General features: G+C 45.6%; 1 protein-coding gene across 2 annotated transcripts in view; it reads right to left on the bottom strand.

Annotated features, from left to right (window-relative positions):
• COL5A1 (collagen type V alpha 1 chain) overlaps window positions 1-20,141 on the bottom strand; it is a 193,569-nt gene that overhangs the window by 127,086 nt on the left and 46,342 nt on the right. For both annotated transcript variants that reach the window (XM_060270186.1, XM_060270185.1), the window contains exons 3-4: window positions 19,174-19,387; window positions 17,828-17,990 (exon numbers count right to left, since the gene is read on the bottom strand). In XM_060270186.1, coding sequence (XP_060126169.1) covers window positions 17,828-17,990; window positions 19,174-19,387 — 377 coding nt within the window. The remainder of the gene's footprint in view (window positions 1-17,827; window positions 17,991-19,173; window positions 19,388-20,141) is intronic.

Genomic DNA, 20,141 nt, shown 5'->3' with positions numbered 1-20,141 from the left:
TGTGGAATGCCCTCCTATCAGATGTCAAAGAGAAAAACAACTACCAGACTTTTAGGAGAAATCTGAAGGCAGCCCTGTTTAGGGAAGCTTTTAATGTTTAATAGATCAGTGTATTTTAATGTTCTGTTGGAAGCTGCCCAGAGTGGCTAGGGAAACCCAGCCAGATGGGCGGAGTATAAATAAATTGTTGTTGTTGTTGTTGTTGTTGTTGTTGTTGTCGTCGTCATCATCATCATCATCATCATCATCTTAACATTAAGAGATTGTCAACAAATTACAAGCTCTATCATTACAAGCATCTTGTAGTGGATTAATTTGACCTGAGCCAAACCAGGCAAAATAGCAATGCAATTTAAATAAATAAATAAGCAGGAGGGGGGGAATCAGATACCAAAATAGTCCATCCTAAACAGCCCATCCTAATATTTTCCAGTCTGCAAAAGTGGTTGGGTTGCAATTTGGAAGCTAGTTTATTTTGTTTCTCCTGCCTGTAGACCGTCAAGTCTGCTGCCCATAAATCCATAATCTCTCTTTCTGCAGAAATCTATTTTAACAAAAACTACAAAGCCTTTCAAGTATCTCTCTTGGACCCATAAAAAAAGAAAAAGAACAGGACAAATAATGTCAAACCCTGTTTTCCCATTTGTTATAGATCTTAAAATCTGGGTGCTCCATTTGACATACTTTTTGTAGGTAGCCCCCCCTGCAGCCTTCACTAGAAGTGTAAGGGCAGGGATCACTCAGTTTGAAATTTAAGAATTAATTCTGCTGCTGGGAAGTCAATTGGCCAAGAGTGGAGTGGTTAGAGGTGCTGCTTAGTAACCAGGGAAGGTGGAATGTTATTTTGTGAGGTATCCGTGCTCTGATTGGCTGTGTGGCTGAGAGGGATACCCCTTCCCATGTCTGGTTGAACGCCTCCTTGTCATGTAAAAGGTCTCAAGGAAGATAGAACATCTGTTTCTTTCTGGTCAAATTACATGCCTTGCTTCATCAGTAAAGTGTTATCAGCATTTCTCTTCTCTCTGGACCAAGTGTGCATTGTTTAAGTGACTTTGCTAGCACCCTCATGATTCTGACTGGGCCCCCCTGTGACATACAAATCCCTTTCCAACCATTTATCATATGGCCTCCATCAAGCATGGAATTATGAAGAGTGTGTTAAGGAGTAGAGATGAGTGAAACGTGCCCCCCTGCATTTGCACAAGTATTTCACACACGTACACACTTTACTGATAAGTAAAAATGAGTACAGTCATACCTCTGGATACGAATGCTGCGGGTTGCGTACAACACGGGTTATGTATGCGCCAAACCTGGAAGTAACGGAACGGGTTACTTCCGGGTTCGGCGGTTTGCACATGCGCAGAAGCGTCAAATGATGTCATGCGCATGCACAGAAGTGCCAAATTGTGACCCATGCGTGCACAGAAGTGCTGACGCGGGTTGCATACTGCTCTGTATGCGAACAGGGTTCCGGAACAGATCCCGTTCGCATCCAGAGGTACCACTGTAGTGGTTTTTGGCAATACAGCTTCAAACCTTTGGTATTGGCAACTATGATGATAAACCATAGACTTGGAAAGGAGTCAGAGGACCATCTAGTCCAGGCGTCAGCCACCTTTTTCAGCCGTGGGCCGGTCCACCGTCCCTCAGACCATGTGGTGGGCTGGACTATATTTTGAAGAAGAAGAAGAAAAAAGAACGAATTCCTATGCCCCACAAATAACCCAGAGATGCATTCAAAATAAAAGCACACATTCTACTCATGTAAAAACACGCTGATTCCCAGACTGTCCGCAGGCCGGATTGAGAAGGTGATTGGGCCTTAGGTTGCCTACCCCTGATCTAGTCCAATGTAGGAATATGCAGCTATCTCATATGGCGATCGAATTTGCAACCTTGCCATTCTTCAGCACCATGCTCTAAGCAACTGAGCCATCCATATCCTTATGTTCACAAGTCAATGGCACCACCAAAAGCCCTTCATTGATCTCCATTCCATAAACAATCTATTTGAGAAAGGTCAAGGCTGAGTGACTAAGCATCTGCTTTGCATTCATAAGGTCCCAGTTTGAACCCCAAAAGCCTCTCCAGGTAGGGCTGAGAAACATCCTTATCTGAAATTCTGGAGAGGCTGGGAAGAGGTGTGCCCAAAAATGTATGTTTTACATGCATATGTTTTCATGCATTCTCTTGGATGGAACAGACCTATGATTGACACATAATGGACATAGGTTGGCATGCCGTCCCTACAGCTGATGAGGAGAATAAAGTAAGATTTGAGTCCTCAGTGTTCTGTATAATAATGGGCTGAATTAAAAAGGAACATAGGAGGTGCCTTCAGACAGTCACTATGGTCTGCACTGAGCAGTAGTGGTGACTATCGAAGTTTACAGAAGGAAGTGTTCCGCTGTCACACCATGAGGATCAAACCTGGGACCTTCTGCATGCAAAGCAGATGTTCTGCCTCTGAGCCACATTCCTCCCTTTATCTCTGGTTAGCAAAAATGTATTGAGCTGACCCCACACAAATTACTTGGAATCATATAATTGTAGAGTTAGAAAAGAATCCACTGATTATCTAGGGCTAGGCCAACCATCTGCAATGCAAGAATTGCAGCTAAAGAATCACTCATTGGTATTGTGTGGGCAGCCCAGATAGTTTGTGGGCTGCTTTGTAAGGTTAGCATGATCGACACCATAGTCAATCATAAAACTATAACAAGAACCATGCAGAGCAAAACACAATACCATTCCTGGTTCCCCATCACCAACTTCTCATTCCTACATGGCGTCCTGAAGCAGCCAAGAATAAGGCTCGGATCCTTTCCGCATCCATTCCTGGCTGCCAAATAGAGGCTGGGAACTGGGATGTTGTTGCTGGCACCTCCCTGCCCGCTGCAGATCAATGCGGGAACCGGCTGTCTCCTCCGAACTGGCCCCTTGATCCAAAACAGGCTGCTGTTGTGATGGAAATTGCTAAGTTTTTGTTGGAGAAATGGAGTGGGCCCAGAGGGATCCCAGAAATGCCCCTGTCAGCCAAATTCAAGGGATTCTGCACTGCCAAGGGCTGACCAAACCCTGGTTTCATCTCTGCAGCTTCTCGGGAGTTAAGTCGCAACCCCTGACTCTGGTGTTTTCTTTCCCTGTTCAATTGGATATTAAGTTTCCTTCCTTGGCATAAGTCCCCATTTGCCATTGGGCCTTGGTTTAGGCATTTAATCCAGGGATTCAAATTTCCCCTGGCCTCCAAACCATCAAAACAGCCCCAGCGAAACAGGCCGTTAAATTTTTCAAAATCTTACCGGTGTTACACATGCAAGGAAGGAAGAGCCCCCAAGCCAAGCATGAGCTTAATCTAAGGAGAAATGTTCCTAAATCTGTCTTCTAGTTTCCCCAAGCTTTTCACTGTGTCATATAATTGTACAGCTGGAAAGTACCTCCAAAGGTCATCTACTCCAACCCTCTGCAATGCAGGAATCTCAACTAAAGCATCCATGACGGATGGCCATCCAACCTCTGCTTAAAAGCCTCCACAACCTCCCAAAGAAGTTCACTGCACAGTTGAACAGCTCTTGCCCTCAGAGAGTTCTTCCTGATGTTTATTTGGAACCTTCTTTCTTGTAACTTGAATTCATTGGTTCGGGTCCTACCCTCCAGAACAAAAGAAAACAAGCTCGCACCATCCTCTGTGTGACAGCCCTTAAGATATCTGAAGATGGCTATCATATCTCCTCTAAGTCTTTTCTTCCAGAAGGCTCATTAACCACACCCAGTAGGGCTCTTATCCTTTTTAATAGGGGCAAGCAGGTAGGCTCACTGAGGGAGGGGGGCTCATGACAGTGGTTCTCCCCCAAAGCTCCTCCAAACTCAGAGCTGGTACTCATGAAGCTCACTTGAAAAATTAGTTGATCAGGTCAAATCGTCTTGTTAATTCAGCAGTCCTAGACTACTGATGGTCTCTGATCTTCCAAAAGTTACAAAGGAGGTTGGGCCAATTAAAGCAAGAGCTACCTACACACACCAAATTATTCCATTCTTGAATTCTTTGTGGAAAATACAGCCTGCTCAGATGCCCGCTTTGCTGTGTTCCCACCAGCCAAAACAAATCAAATTAAATGTCCTTACACTTGTTTTGACATTTTTCCACCGTGAGACATGAATAGCTGAAGAGGGCCATGGGGGTGGGGGGTTAACAGGGAGGAGCCCCAAATGATTGCCAGAAAAATAGCCCAGGAAATTTCTACACTGTGTGCACACTCAGAGTATGTTTGGGTGCAACATATTTCTAAATTCGTCAGATCAGGAACTCAAAAAGCAAATCTGTGCCTTCCAATGAAATCATCACAATCTAAGGGCAACCCAAATGATCAAAGGAATGGATGTTTCAGTTTGGAGAAAAGGTGAGTAAGTCGCAACATGACAGAAGTTTATAAAATGATGCAATGCATGGCACGGAGAAAGTTGAGGGGAAAGTTTTGCTCCCTCTCTCATATTACTAGAACTGGCAGACATCTAACAACATTGACTGCAGGAAGATTCAGAACAGATTTTTTTTTAACTTCTTCAAGCAATGCATAGTGAACCTATGGAACTCCCTCCCACAGGAGGCAGTGATGGCCAACAACTTAGGTGGCTTTCAAAGAGGATTGGGCAAATTCATGGAGGAGAGGGCTAATGAGGGCTATTAGCCACGATGGCTGTTCTATGCCTCCACAGTGGGAAGCAGCGATATTTCTGAATACCTGTTATTGGAAACTGCAAGAGGAGAGAGCATCCCACTGAGACAACTGGTTGGCCACTGGGAGAACAGGATGCTGGACTCAAAGGGCCACTGGCCTGATCTAGCAGTCTCTTCTTTAATTCTTACTTTATGAATAAATACATGATTATTCAGAAATAAAGGATAAGGCTAGCAATGGCTACTAATCACAATGGCTATGCTCTGCCTCCACAACTAGAGATAGTCATGCTTCTGAAAACCAGGAGGCAGAGCACAGCCATCGTGGCTAGTAGCCATTGATAGCCCTCTCCTCCTCCGTGCATTTGTCCAATCTTCTTTTAAACCCATCTAGGTTCGTGTGCATCACTGTCTCCCATGGGAGTGAGTTCCATAGTTGCATAACTAAGAACTTTCTTTTATGTGCCCTGAATCTTGCAACATTCAGCTTCAGCTGAGTGGTTGAGAGCCAGGAAGGGGTGGAGCCTTCTCTATATGATGCTGAAGCAATGTCCCCATCCCCAGCTCAAAGCTCTAGTCTTCCTGACTCAGGGAGAAACACACACACACACACACACACACACACACACACACACACACGGTTTTGTTTAAAAGGGTTTCATCTCCTGAAGTGGATCCAGTAGGAGACTGTGTGCCAGGGAGAAAACCATCCATCTGGCAGGAGATGGATTTTCCATGTTCTTGGAGCCGGTTCGTTTGCACAACAGACACAGGCAGAGAGGTAAAACGAGACACAGCCTTCTCTCCAAAAAGCCTGTGGAACTCATTAGGAACACACTCTTACAGGCCCCTGTCCTGTCCCTTGAGTGATGATGCACTTAATGCTTCCCATCTACTCTGAAATCTGCCTCACTCCAAGGAGGAGAACTAGCCATGTCTCTCTTAGGATGGAGACTAAATGGGGATTCCAATTAGCCACTCCATGGAGGTGTCCATTTTGATTATTTTGGGAGTGTTCCTTGGGAGGACAGCTGTTCATAGTACATAGGAACCTGTCTTATACTGATTCAGAACATTGATCAATCTTGTTCAGTATTCTCTGCACTGACATGTAGCATTGGATCTCCAGGGTTCCAGGCAGGAATTCTCTATCCAGCCCACCTGGAGATGCCATCAAGAACCTCGGATCATCTGCATGCAAAGCACATGAGCTGTGGCCCTTTCCCTAAAAATAAAGTAAGATCCTAGTCCACATGGCTCTTTCAAATGGAAATCTCACTCCATTCCATGCCTATTTCTATGGTGACAGAGATGCCCTTCACTGTCACATGAACAGGTAATTTTGTGCAGAGGGAAGAACAGAGAGAGGCTAATCAAGCAGAGAAGGGGTATCAACCAAAGTGGATGGTTTCTATATTTCTTAAGAACATAAGAAGAGCCTGTTGGATCAGGCCAATGGTCCATCTAGTCCAGCCTCTCACAGTAGCTAACCAGATGCCCTGGTGGGAAGCCCTCAAGCAGGATTCAAGCACAAGAGCCACTCCCCTCTCCACCTGCTTGTGGTTTTCAGCTAGTATCATCATGCTTATTTATTGTCAAGAATTAAATATTAGAAGCAACTCTGGAATACAGTGGTACCTTGGTTGTCAAACTTAATCCGTCCCAGGAGTCCGTTTGACTCCCAGAACCATTTGAAAACCAAGGTGTGGCTTCTGATTGGCTGCAGGAGCTTCCTGCACTCAATCGGAAGCCGTGGAAGCCATGTCGGACATTCGGCTTCTGAAAAACATTCAAAAAACCGGAACACTCACTTCGGGGTTTGCGGCATTCGGGAGCCAAGCCGTTTGGGAGCCAAGCCATTCGACAACCAAGGTACCAGTGTGTGTGTGTGTGTGTGTGTAGCACACCTTTGGTTGTATGGGCAGTATTGGGATCAAAATACATTAGAATGTTGGTATCTCTGGAAACATTTGTATCAGTTGGAAAGCTATGGAATGCAATGTCTAATAAAAAAAATGACCCATTTTCCCATGGTAAATTGACTTTATGGGGAAACGCAACTTACAAAATTGGAGAAAAGATGGTGCTTGGATCAACTGATGCATGATGAAGATGAATTTTTAATGTGCGCTGTGTTAAGAGCTAAATATCAGCTATAGTATGCAACCCGGTGGCAATATCTACAGCTACAACATTTGCTAACAACTTTGTTCAGCTTCTGAGACATCTGAGATACTAGAACGATTGGTTAAATCCTTTAAAACTTAAAAAACCCCAATGATTACTTTTTATAGATATTTATTATCAACTAGCTGGCCAGGCCACGCGTTGCTATGACTCATCCCTGTGATTCCCCCCACCCTGTCCCGATCCATGACCTATCTCGTCCCCTCCTGCCCCCAACCCACACCAACGTGAGTCCCCACCTCCATTCGGCTAGTCTGTAAAGGTGAGCCTCCATTCGGCCTAGTCCGTAAAGGTGAGCCTCCATTTGGCCTAGTAGCTGCAGTACCAGTGTAGCCTCTGATAGAGGGCCAAGGTTTTCTAGCTGTAGTACCAGTGTAGCCACCACTAGAGGGTGCTGTGTTGCAACCTTTTCTGCCTTCTATTTCCCAGCTTCCCCAGATGTCCACTGGAGGGAGCACTTTTTTGTACAGAAATCCAGGTTTCTACCTGTGCTAGGTGTGTCATCTGGTCAATGTAAGTGGATGGTTACACCCCCACATGTGACTCTGATGTTGTGGGCAAAGTTGAGGGCAACCGGGCAAGCGGTTGTGGAGAAAGGTGTGGAGTAACAAACACGCACCATATATATGTGTGTGTGTGTGTGTGTGTGTGTGTGTGTGTGTGTGTATATATATATCAATTTGATATGCAGATGTTAAGGAAGGAATGGAATAAATGTTCCTATATTCCCTAGTGTAAACTTCTATAACGAAAGTGTCCTTAAATTACGACTTATACAACAGAAAACAATATTTCTAATTTACTGGACTCTACTACGTTTGTAGAGGGACCCAGGTGGCGCTGTGGGTTAAATCACAGAGTCTAGGGCTTGCTGATCAGAAGGTCGGCGGTTCGAATCCCTGCAACAGGGTGAGCTCCCGTTGCTCGGTCCCAGCTCCTGCCCACCTAGCAGTTCGAAAGCACATCAAAGTGCAAGTAGATAAATAGGGACCGCTCCGGCGGGAAGGTAAACGGCGTTTCCGTGCGCTGCTCTGGTTCGCCAGAAGCAGCTTTGTCATGCTGGCCACATGACCCGGAAGCTGTCTGCGGACAAACGCCGGCTCCCTCGGCCTATAGAGCGAGATGAGCGCCGCAACCCCAGAGTCGGACACGACTGGACCTGATGGTCAGGGGCCCCTTTACCTTTACCTTTTACTACGTTTGTATAGGAAAGGATTGTCTCAGGGAAATGGTGTGGGGGAGCAGAGAAGCTGTTTGTTTCACAGGCGGGAAAAGAGGGAATATGAGCATCCAAAGAGGCAGCACCATGGTAAGGTTATAATTTCCATGGAACAAATTACACCCTTGCTCTCTCATTATCCATCAGGGAAATCTAACCTCCAAAACTCAGCCACAAGCCAAAAGACTGATGGTGAGCTGTGCTTCATGTTATCCATCCCCTGTAATGAGCCAATGCATGGACTGCTCTTCACTGGTTGCCAAAGGGGGCTTGCTCTGCCAGCACTGGTGTCGTGCTCAAATCCATCCTCTGATTTCTTAAACATTTGCATCCTGAGAAAGTAGTTCCTCTTTCCCTGTCTCATTGGGAAATGCAAGAGCAGGGAACAAAGGACGACTCGTTTTGTTTCTCCATTTGCTTTTAGTCTATTAGAATTCGGTTTGTATTCCATAATGAGTTTGGCCTGCTTTTTAAAAAATTCTTAGTTGATTTTAGGTGAGAGGATTGGACTAGGATACTCAAACCCTCTTCTGCTGCCTGTTAGGTAAAATTATGTGGGGCATGGAGAAAGTGGATAGAGTGGATCTCTCCTAACCCATGGATATCCAATGCAGCTGAATGCTCGAAGATTCAGGACACATTAAAAAGTCCTTCTTCATGCAGTGCATAGTCAAAGTGTGGAACTACCTCCCACAGGAGGCAGTGATGTCCACCAACCTAGACAGCTTTAAAAGAGGATTAGACAAATTCATAGAGGAGGAGAAGGCTACTGATGGCTATTAGCCATGATGGCTATGCTCTGCTGCCACAATTGGACGCAGCAATGCTTCTGGATCCCAGTTGTTGGAAACTATAGGAGGGGAGAGGGTTGCTCTTGTGCTTAGGTCCTGCTTGCAGGTTGACCATAGGCATCCGCTTAGCAACAGTGAGAACAGGGTATTGGAATAGATGGGCCACTGGCCTGATCCAGGAGGCTATTCTTACATTCTTGTGTTCTCAATTTTGGTGTTTTCATCCAAATGCCTGACAACAGCCTCTCTCAACACAAAAGTGCACACACACTCAGTGCTGCTGCCCTTGTCAGCTTCCTCACACTGTCCTCTGGTGAGAGCATAAAAAGCTACCACGGAGATGCCAGGGATTGAACCCTGGTGTGTATAGCAGATGCTCTGCCACTAAGCTACATCCTTAAAAACTAGCACAGGCTTCTCGTCCTCATACGTTTGTATAAACAGGCTGTGATTTAAAGAGAAATCTAGGAAGCTGCCTTATTTTGATCCAGAACTTTGGTCCACCTAGCTTAGCTTTGTCAACACAGGGCTGCAGCTCTCCAAGGTTTTGTACAGGGATATTCCCAGACTCAACTGAAAATGCCAAAGATTGAACCCATGACTGTTCTGGCCCACTCCTGGATTCTTGCCAGGCTGCAGAGGCATGGGGAAAGAGCAAGCATTTATATATTGCATTTATGTCTCACCCTCCCGCTTTTCCTGCAAGGAGCTCAAAGTGGTGTACATGGCTCTCCTCTTCCCCATTTACCCTCACAACAACCCTGTGAGGTACACTAGACTGAGAGAAAATGACTGGCACACAGTCACACACAGTGAGCTTCATGGCCAAGTGAGGATTTGAACCCTGGCCTCTCTCAAGGTCAGACAATCCAACTACTACGCTCTGGCTTTTTCTCCATCTCCCCATTCCTAACCATTACACTCTAGTCAGTACATCACCAGGCAGCTACCAGAGGAGGCTTCTGAGCCTTCCTGGATGCCACAAAATTCCAATTCCTTACGAGTCTCCCTCAACTGGAGTAGCTGACCATTTTTTCTTAAGTGACAGCATTGCTTGGAGTCAGTGCAAGGCCGTCTCGACGCAATCATAAACTTTTCCAGAGGTAGAACCTCAGATAGATGACAACATTCATTTTTTTCCAATAGGCAAAACTTACGACTCGCCACCTACACACACACACACACACACACACACAGAGAGAGAGAGAGAGAGAGAGAGAGAGAGAGAGAGAGAGAGAATATCCTGGTGATTTGATCCAGATGTTCAAAGTGACTGCCTGTTCCAGGAGAAAATAAGACCCTTCTTTCTTTAAAAAAGAAAAAGAAAAAGAAAAATAACAATAGGGGGAGCTAAACCAAAGCAAAACCCCAATGATGAAAACCATAAATTACACCCTGAGCTTGTGGAGAAGAACTGTCCATTTCCCTGTAATGTAATGAGTGCCAGAATAAATGCTGGCGCTCGCTGTTTTAGTTTTTCCATCGCTCCATGTGATGTACTAGAGGCTTAAAAAAAGAGAGACTTCCTTAAAGGGCTTTGCAGGAAGAAAAGTGAAATCACTGTTGGCCGAAGTGGTCCAACACAAAGCCAAGGTCATAAATTTACTCCCTCTGGCAGCTAACTCAAGTGGGATGGGGAAGAAATAGCTAAAGTAGGTGTCTGGATCTCAACTCAACAGAGGGATGGAGGATGCCCCATTTCAGAGCACCAGCCTCACTGCCAAATTACAGCGATTGTTCCAAAACAGTGAGCTGGGAGAGGGAGAGTTGCCACCAGGCTGCAGAAACAAATGAAATGGATCATTCAAACACAGCTGCTGTGAGCCCAAAGCAGGCACCTGCAAAGAGGAGGCTTCCTGCAACGTCTATTTATAATGTCCTATCCTGGCCGTGCCCACTCTTTCGGCATATTGGGGAAGGGTAGTTCTGTTGGCATGTTCTCCTAGTTGACCACCTTGTCAACACAGCCAGTGTGGTGTAATGGTTTGCTTGTTTGCTTGTTTTATTTCTCTGCCACCCTTCATCCAAAGAACACAGGGCAGTTTACAATATGAACACACACATCACAATAACAAACAAAAACAATACTCCCAGCACCACACAATTTAAAAGGGTATAAATGGTTTAATTAGCCAAAGGCCTGGGAAAAGAGAAACTGTTGAGTGTTGGGGTTAGGACCTAGAAGACCATGGTTCGTATTCCCACATTTGGCCATGAAGCACACTTTGGGCCAGTTGCTCACTCCTGCCCTAACCTACCTTGCAGGATTGTTTTGGTGAACGAAAAGGCTAAGAACTATGCAAGCCACCTTGAGCTCCATGGAGAAAAAGGAAGCAGGGATGGCCACTAACTTGGGTGGCTTTACAGAAGGACTGAACAAATTTGTGGAGGATAAGGCTATCAATGTCTACTAGCCACGATGACTACAATCTGCTTCCACAGTTGGAAGTAGCAATGCTTCTGAATACTAGTTGCAGGAAAACAAGGGAGGGAAAGGGAAGCATCCTGCACTTGGATGCTGCTCATCTTAACCCACCTCACAGGGTGGTTGTGGGGATTAAATGGGGAAATGGAGCTCCTTGGGAAAAGGTGGGAAATAAATGTAATGAATAAATAAATCTGGTCAGCCACCGCGAGGACAGGATGCTGGATTACATGGGCTGCTACCAACCTGATCCAGCAAAAAGGCTCTTCTTATGTTCTGGTGGAACCTCCAAGACCAAAAGCAGTCTATCCAGAATCCTAGATTCTGTGTGGTATTTGGCAGCTGTGAGGACAGGATGCTGACCTAGATGGGCCATTGGCCTGATCCAGCATACTATTCTCATGTTCTTTTGGGCATGTAGGCAAACACAGATGTGGCTTCCCTAAATCTACTGAGACTGTGTGTGTGTGTGTGTGTGTAAGCCAGACATTGAAATCACCCATGCAAGGTGTGAACTCCACCGCTGAGTTAGAACAAACCCTTCCTGACTCCGACAGCTTAGACTTTTCAGTTATCTGCTCGCAGTGTGTAATGCGGAGATGAGGCTTCAAGAGCATTTTATGATCTCTCTTAATGAGCTCAGAGCGTCTCTCCTGGTCTGGTTCAGGCTGAGCGATCCCATTCAGTCTGATAATGACACATTAATCTGACAGGCGGATGAGTCCAAATAATCCCTACTATAAACCCATTAAACTATGACAGATGGCAAAAAGGGGGTGAGAATAGAAGCTTGTGAACAGGGACAATGAAATGGGGGATTATTGACTTTAGCCATAATTGCGGGTTTTATAAAGTCAACCATCTCCTCCCTCCCTTGATATAATATCTGAAGAATTGGCAGAATTGCAGCTGGGAGATGGGGTGTGTGGGCAGAGAGAGGTTTTCAACAAGAAACACCCAGCGCATGGCAACTGAGAAAAAGAAAATTCCTTGCTAGGGATCATTATAAAAGGGATCCAAAAATAAAAATAAAACTACTGTGATTCCTGCATTGCAGGGGGTTGGACTAGATGACCATTGGGATCCCTTCCAACTCTTCAGTTCTATAATTCTATGGTCTCAGAAGTCCGCTTACCTTCCATAGTCGGATATCATTGCAGCCTCACCATGCCTACATCTGCGAGCTGGGAAGGTTGTGTAGGTGGATTTGCCTGCCCAAAGATTGGCCAATAGCAGGCAAGTGTGAGCTGGAATTCCCCATGGGGGCAGACCCAACCAACCAATAAATGCCACTTCGGTCTGGACCCAGGGGGGATAAATTGAGGCCTGACCAGGTCTCCTTCCCACTTCACCATAATCAGTTTTCCCACCCTCCCTTCACTTTTTCGTAAGTTTCTTTCTGCAGACTAGACTTTGCTATGGCACTGTTGGCTGCCATATTCAGGGCCAGGTAGGAATATTTCCACTTGGCAAATTGGCACCAGCCATTGGGTTTCCACCTACCTTGTAGCAACAGACCCTCCACGTGTTCCTGCTTTCCAGGGAACAGCCCAAGATTTACAGAAACCATCCTAGTTTCTGATTTGATCCTGGAATGTCCTTTTCCTTAGGACATCCCTATTTTCATCGTACAAATGAAGGGTATTGAGTTATGCGACCTTTGAGCCAAGGAAATAAGTAACTATACAACCTTTAGACGACATCTGAAGGCAGCCGTCTACAGGGAAGCTTTTAAATGTTAAATGTTTTATTATGTTTTTATATACATTGGAAGCTGCCCAGAATGGCTAGGGCAACACAGTCAGATAGGCGGGGTATTAATAAAATTCCTATTCTTATTCTTATTATTTAGGACAAATGCAACAATAGTCACAACTTTGTGAGGTTAGGCACTGGGTAAGCCTAGTCTTGGTTCGAGGGGAGGTTGTAGCCTCTGCCTGCCCCTCCTTGGTTAAGGGTATCCTAGTAAAGCGATCCAGTAAGAGCTGTTTCTATCCGAACGCCCAGGCAGGAGCCAGGGCCATAGCACTCCTCCAACTGGGACCCCTCGGATGTACCCCTATTTGTTCATTTGCTAATTAGGGCTCCCTCTAGTGGTAGGGACCCAGGTGGCGCTGTGGGCTAAACCACTGAGCCTAGGGCTTGCTGATCAGAAGGTCGACGGTTCGAATCCCTGTGACGGGGTGAGCTCCCGTTGCTTGGTCCCAGCTCCTGCCAACCTAGCAGTTCGAAAGCACGTCAAAATGCAAGTAGATAAATAGGAACCGCTATAGCAGGAAGGTAAACGGCGTTTCCATGTGCTGCTCTGGTTTGCCAGAAGCGGCTTTGTCATGCTGGCCACATGACCTGGAAGCTATACGCCGGCTCCCTCGGCCAATAATGCAAGATGAGCGCGCAACCCTAGAGTCGGTCACGACTGGACCTAATGGTCGGGGGTCCCTTTACCCTTTACATTTACCTAGTGGTAGTTCACCCTTAGATGCTCTCCCAGCAGAGGGGTTGTAAGGGATGGCTCCACCCTGTGCCTAAGCCAAACCATTCACATCTGTAATCAATAAAGTTGTGGCCTAATTTGAACCCAATCTACAGTGGAACCTCAGTTTAAAAACCGCCCTGTTTACGAATTACTCGGTTTACAAACTCTGCAAAAACCAAAGTTGTGTCCCAGTTTGAGAACTTTACCTTGGTCTAAGAATGGAATCCAAATGGTGGAAGGGCACCAGCGGTGGGAGGCCTCATTAGGGAAAACGTGCCCCGGTTTAAGAACGGATTCGGTTTAAGAACGGATTTCCGGAACAGATTAAGTTCGTAAACCGAGGTACCACTGTATATATATTCTGTCTTATCTTGTTATTTCATAATGAGGGAAGCAACGGAGTCACAGGGCCTTAGCTCGCAAGGTGGCAGACTCTCCCTCCTTGGGGTTTTTTAAGCAGGGGTCAATGGCCATCTGTCAGGGATTCTTCAGCTGGGATTCCTGAGTTGCAGGAGGTTAAACTACATGTGACCCTTGCCGTCCGTTCCAACTCTTCAGTCCTATGATTCTAAAATACCCTATTCATGCAAATAATGAGCCATCGAAATATAATACGGACCTCCATTTTCAAAACCTTGAAACAAAAAAAAAGGTATTTGCTGGTGAATGCAAATGCGCCATCAAATCTAATGCACACCCTATTTTTTTGTGACGTAATTTGGCCAAGATACATTCGAGTAAATACCGTAATGAATATATTATACAGTACAAAGCAGTGGAGCTAGAGAAGGGCAACCAAAGTGGTCTATAATCATAAGAACATAAGATGAGCCCCCATCCTCTATTGAGATCAGAGGTGCCGAGTTCTGCCCAACGTTGGGGGGCCCCAGTGAGACCCACCACCACTGTGAAGCCAACCGAGGCTTGCCACTACTGCAAGGCCTGGTGAGGCCTGGTGCCACCACAGCGCACCCCTGTGAGGCCTACTGTTGCCACAGGCCCGGTAAGGCCTGCCACTCCTGTGATGTCCAGCAAGGCCCGCTGCTGCTGCTGTAAGGCCTGGCCCCTCAAGATTGTGGGGGCTCAGCCCCATTCCAACAGACTTTAGAGTTGGTGCCTATGATGTCAGTTGGAAAACTCTCTTCTCTCCATCAAGCCATTAGCGTCAGGGTGGACAGATGAAGTTTTTATGACAGCTCAATGGACACTAAGCTTATTAACACTATTATTATGACCTCTCCTGTCAAGCCAAGAGTTGAGCTGCTTGTTTTAGATACTGGCCTGTCTGACAAGGCCCTCAGACAAAGGCCTCAGGAACTGTCATCTTAAAGCTATCCTGACACTAACAGGAAGGGGCCTATGGAGAACAGCAGGGGCTCCATTGGTAGAGCATCTGCTTTGCATGCAGAAAGTCCCAGGTTCAATCCTTTGCAACATCTGCTGTTAAAGACTGAGAAAAGACTGGAACCCTGGAGAGTCCCTGCCAGTCAGTCTATTTGATGCTGTCCTTCCTTAACAACTGCAAGAGATAGGAACTTTTTAGGGTTCAGTGGCAGAGCATCTTCTTAGCATGCAGATATGAGGTTCAGCCCTTACTGTCTTCAAGTGGGGCTGGGAATCCTGGAAAGCCCCTGCCAGTCAGGTTCAATAATATTGCACCATCAATAAATATTACAGTATTGATGGTGCAATATTATTGAACACAGGAAGTTGCCCAACAGAAGGCAACTTCCTGTGTTCCTATGTAAACCCTGAATGAGCGAGCTAAGGAGCACTGATCAGCAGAGAAAGTAGGTGACGGCTTGAGAGCTACCAACAGATGTTTTTTGTTGTTGAATCCTCATTCTAGGTGACATTTGGAATTACCAGCAAGGAAGAATTTCTATTTCAAGTCCATTTCAAAAACTTCCTTGGCTTACGCTTGCAAGTCATTGGTAGACTTTAAGTGCAAACCTGTTTCATATCTGGACTTGACCACTCTGGGGCTTAATATTAATGGACAAACGACAACATGTCCTAGACCTAGAGAGTCAAACTAACCATCAAGCCACTACTGTTCAATCAACCTGGCACAGTTCTGTGATATATATGCAACACTGATAACACATGGTTATAGGCCTCTGAGGACATCTGGCAACTGAAATGACTTGGAATGTAATTGGAATGTAATTAAATGGACATTTGGTGCTTCTGCAGGGTAGGGGTGGCATGGTTGAATACTGATTGCTGCTTCTTGTATAGATATGTGGAAATAATGAAATATTAGGTGTGGGGAGCCTCCATGCTCTCCCAGCTACACCAGCATGGAGACCTGGCAGGGCTTTTGTTTCATTGATGAACACACATTGACCAAAGTAATGATAAAGAATGAGTAAATTCTTGCAAGGTAGTTTCTGGGTGGTGGGTGGTAAAGCAATAAAATGTATATCTTAAAAAAACGAGGAGGAGGAAAGGAAAGGGGGGGGGAAGAGAAGGAAAATATAGGTGTCTGGTTGATACTTAAGACCAGCCAGTTTGCAGGGAATAAGTCTAGCTTTTGGGACAGTGATGAAATCTGCCGCCTGGAGTCTGAATCAGCTGCCAAAACCAACCTTGGCTATTCAGCTCCATGGTCATAAGCATAAAAATGGTCCAATTTGGAGGATCCTGTTACATTATGATGGAAATCAGCACCAAAATACATTATCCTTTAATGGAATTTGCTTCCTCATTAGTCAGCTCAGCCAAAAGGTATGTTATTTTAAAAACAGTCACCATTATGGAACAAGTCTGAACCATTAGTGGTTAGAAAGATTCCAGATTTGTTTAGGGTGTCTATGTGTCCTGCTGAAATGATGTTGTTTTTGTTTATTGCTTTATAAAAAGAATGGTTTCTAAGTGCTCTACACACATGAAATCTACCGGTATATATATATATAAAAATGTAAGAGGTGCATGTAGGTGACACAGCACCTTTCTCAGAAACCGCTTGACCGATTCCGTTCAAATTGGGACACAACGTTCCATTCTACTTTGCGGAGGTTCCTATAAACTTACATTACAGAAATATGATACCTATCACAGGTAAAAATGGCATTTTATGGAAAAAATAGCACCCTCCAGTGGACATCAAAGGAACACAGCTAGAAAACCTTGGCCCTCTATCGGAGGCTACACTGGTACTGCAGCTACTAGGTCGAATGGAGGCTTGCCTTTACAGACTAGGCCGAATGGAGGTAGGGACTCGCCTGCCTGTGGGTTGGGGGCAGGAGGGGACGGGATAGGTCATGGATCGGGACAAGGTGGGGAGAATCACAGGGATGAGCCACAGCAACACGTGGCCTGGCCAGCTAGTTAGTTGGTTAGTTATAAAATTCATACATAATTAAATACTCCATAAAACAGTTCCATCAGGTCCTTACAGATCTCGCCCTACAATAATTCACAAGGAACTTTCTGTCACTGATATGAATAGTGAATGACAGGCCTCTGGAAAAATACAAACCCTTCCACTCTGCCTGTTCTCTCCCTTATCAAGGCAACCTAGGTACATCTAGATAGGACCTTTCTCAGAGGCTTGTGGGAGAAAGCTCCATGCTATGAGCTAGCTTACAACGTACCATTACTGACACTTGAGGATCACACCTTCCACTGGAAAACACAGATACCTGATACTCTAGATAACTATCCCTCCATCAGTAGTGCCCCCTTAGGTGGGGTGGAGCTGCCCTCTACCCGACACAGGGGTTGTTATAGTTAACCTGGACAGGGCTAGGAAAATGCATTTCTGAATCATAAACATCCTTCCGGATTTTGGTACCTCTCTCCCTCCTCATCCCCTTTTCCTCTCATGCCATGTCTTTTACAATGTGTGCCTGAGTGCAGGGACTGTTGTTCTAACCATCTGTAATGTAAGCCACTCTGAAATAAAAAAAAACCCCAATATTAGTGACCCCTCAATTTCTGATCTGGAACATTCTTCTTCAACAGAAAGAAAGCACCCTCAATATTTCAACAACCTGAAATGCCATTCTGGCTTCTCAGTAGCTCTCTTCTCTCTCATGCTTACCTCAAATACTTCTTCATCCAAGATCCTTGTTCCAAACACAATAATGCCATTGACATCGATGATGGGATGATCACTCCGGTCCAAAAACTTTGTAACCTTCTTTTTACAATCCAATATCAAGGTAACGTTCTTCTTATGGACACTGATAGCTATCCGATGCCACCTGGGAAATAAGAAGCCCCACCGGAACGTTAAATGGAGTCTCCGAATCTTATGAAGAGCCTGTCTCTCCAGGAGGACAACCTGTCAGAATGCCCACAGTCAATAAAAGACAAATTAATAGAGGACAAGGCTATCAATGGATACAAGCTATGATGGAGGCTATGCTCTGCCTCCATGGACTGAGACAATAATGCTTCTGAATGCCAGTTGCTGGAAAATGCAGGCGGGGAGAGCGTTCCTTTGCTCAGGTCCTTCTTAAGAACAGAAGAAAAGCCTGCTGGATCAGGCCAATGGCCCATCTAGTCTAGCATCCTGTCCTCACAGTGACCAACCAGATGCCCTCAATAGGAAACCTGCAAGCAGTTACCAGAAGGGCACTCTCCCCTCCTGTGGTCCCCAGAAACTGGTATTTGGAAACATGCCTCCAACTGTGTAGGTAGAGCACAGATGTCACAACTAGTAGCCATTTACAGCCTTATCCTCCATGAATTTGTCCAGTTCTGTTTTAAAGCCAGGTGATTGGTAGACATCACCCCTTCCGGTGGCAGTGATTTGCACAATTTAACTACATGAAGCATGAAGAATTGCTTTCTTTTATCTGTCCTGAATCTTCCAGCACTCAGCTTCATTGGATGCCCACAAATTCCAGCATTATAAGAGGGAGAGACACTTTTCTCTCTCTGCTTTCTCCATGCCATGCATCATTTTATAAACCTCTATCGTGTCTGCTCTTCATCACCTTCTCTCTAAGCTTAAAAGCCACAAGTGCTGCAGCCCCACAAATGCCACAGTCTTTCTTCACAGGGAAGTCGCTCCATCCTCTTTTCTGAACCTTCTCCAACTCTACAATATCCTGGAGGCATCTCAGTGGTCATGGTTGGAGGCAGCAATGCTTCTGAATAATACCAGTTGCTGAAAACCAGAGGAGGGGTGAGTGCTCTTGTGCTCAGATCCTGCTTGTGGGTTTCATCCACAAGATTGGCCACTGTGAGGACAGGATGCTGGACTAGAAGGGTAATTGGCCTGATCCAGCAGGCTATTCTTAGGTATTTATTTGCTTCATTTGTTTTGGTTCAGGACATGGGATGAAGAAATGACCCCTGGCTACATCCTCTCCCATCTCTGATTTATTAGAAATCTTTGACACCCCTCTGTCTCACCCACCTGTTCCAAGCCAGACTTACTTGCCATCTGAGAGGTTGATGCCCCGGAAGAGAGGGTAGTCCTCAGGGCCTGGTTTCCCTGTGTGGTCCTCGTATAGGAATACGGGAGACCTCCCAATCTCCACACCAATCTGCTGTATGCCTTGCTCATTGTAGATAGACACCAAGAAGGACTGGCCCCCTTTCTTTGCTTTTACAGTGGTTAGGATCGAGAAGTCTTCAGGGAATGGAGAGGCTGGCATTGGAAAAGGGGGGCGGGAGAGAGAGTGGTTAATTCCTTGCAATGGAAGCATAACCCCCAAATCACAATATTGTAAGATGGATGACAAAGGCCTCTTGCTTAGGCGGCCTTTTCAAAAAGGAAATGGGGATGAGGCCAAATATCATAGAATGATAGAATTGTAGAGTTAGACCCAAAGCAATGAGTTCAAAATGTGCAGAGAAGGCAGTGTTCCTTGGGGGAAAGCTGTAATTCAGTGGTGGAGCACCTGCTTTGCATGCAGAAGGTCCCAGATTCCATTCCCAGTAGTAGCACCTCCACGTAGGGCTGGGAGAGATCCCTGCCTGAAACCTTGGAAAGTCACTAGCTATCAATAATAACAGTACAGTGGTACCTCTGGTTACGAACTTAATTCGTTCCGGAGGTCCGTTCTTAACCTAAAACTGTTCTTAACCTGAGGTACCACTTTAGCTAATGGGGCCTCCCGCTGCCACCACCGCCGCACGATTTCTGTTCTCATCCTGGGGCAAAGCTCTTAACCCGAGGTACTACTTCCAGGTTAGCGGAGTCTGTAACCCGAAGTGTTTGTAACCCGAGGTGTTTATAATCCAAGGTACCACTGTACTGAGCTACATGGAGCCATGTTCTGACTCAGCAGAAATCAACTGCCTACATTGTATTTAATCCATCTATTCATTCCAAACTACAAGGACCAGAACATTTTTTTAATGTGTGCGGGGGGGGGGGCATAGCTCTCTGGAAGAGCACA

This window comes from Zootoca vivipara, chromosome Z, assembly GCF_963506605.1.
Source record: "Zootoca vivipara chromosome Z, rZooViv1.1, whole genome shotgun sequence".
In the NCBI taxonomy this organism is placed as follows: Eukaryota; Metazoa; Chordata; class Lepidosauria; order Squamata; family Lacertidae; genus Zootoca; species Zootoca vivipara.
This window is presented reverse-complemented; position numbering and strand designations above follow the sequence as displayed.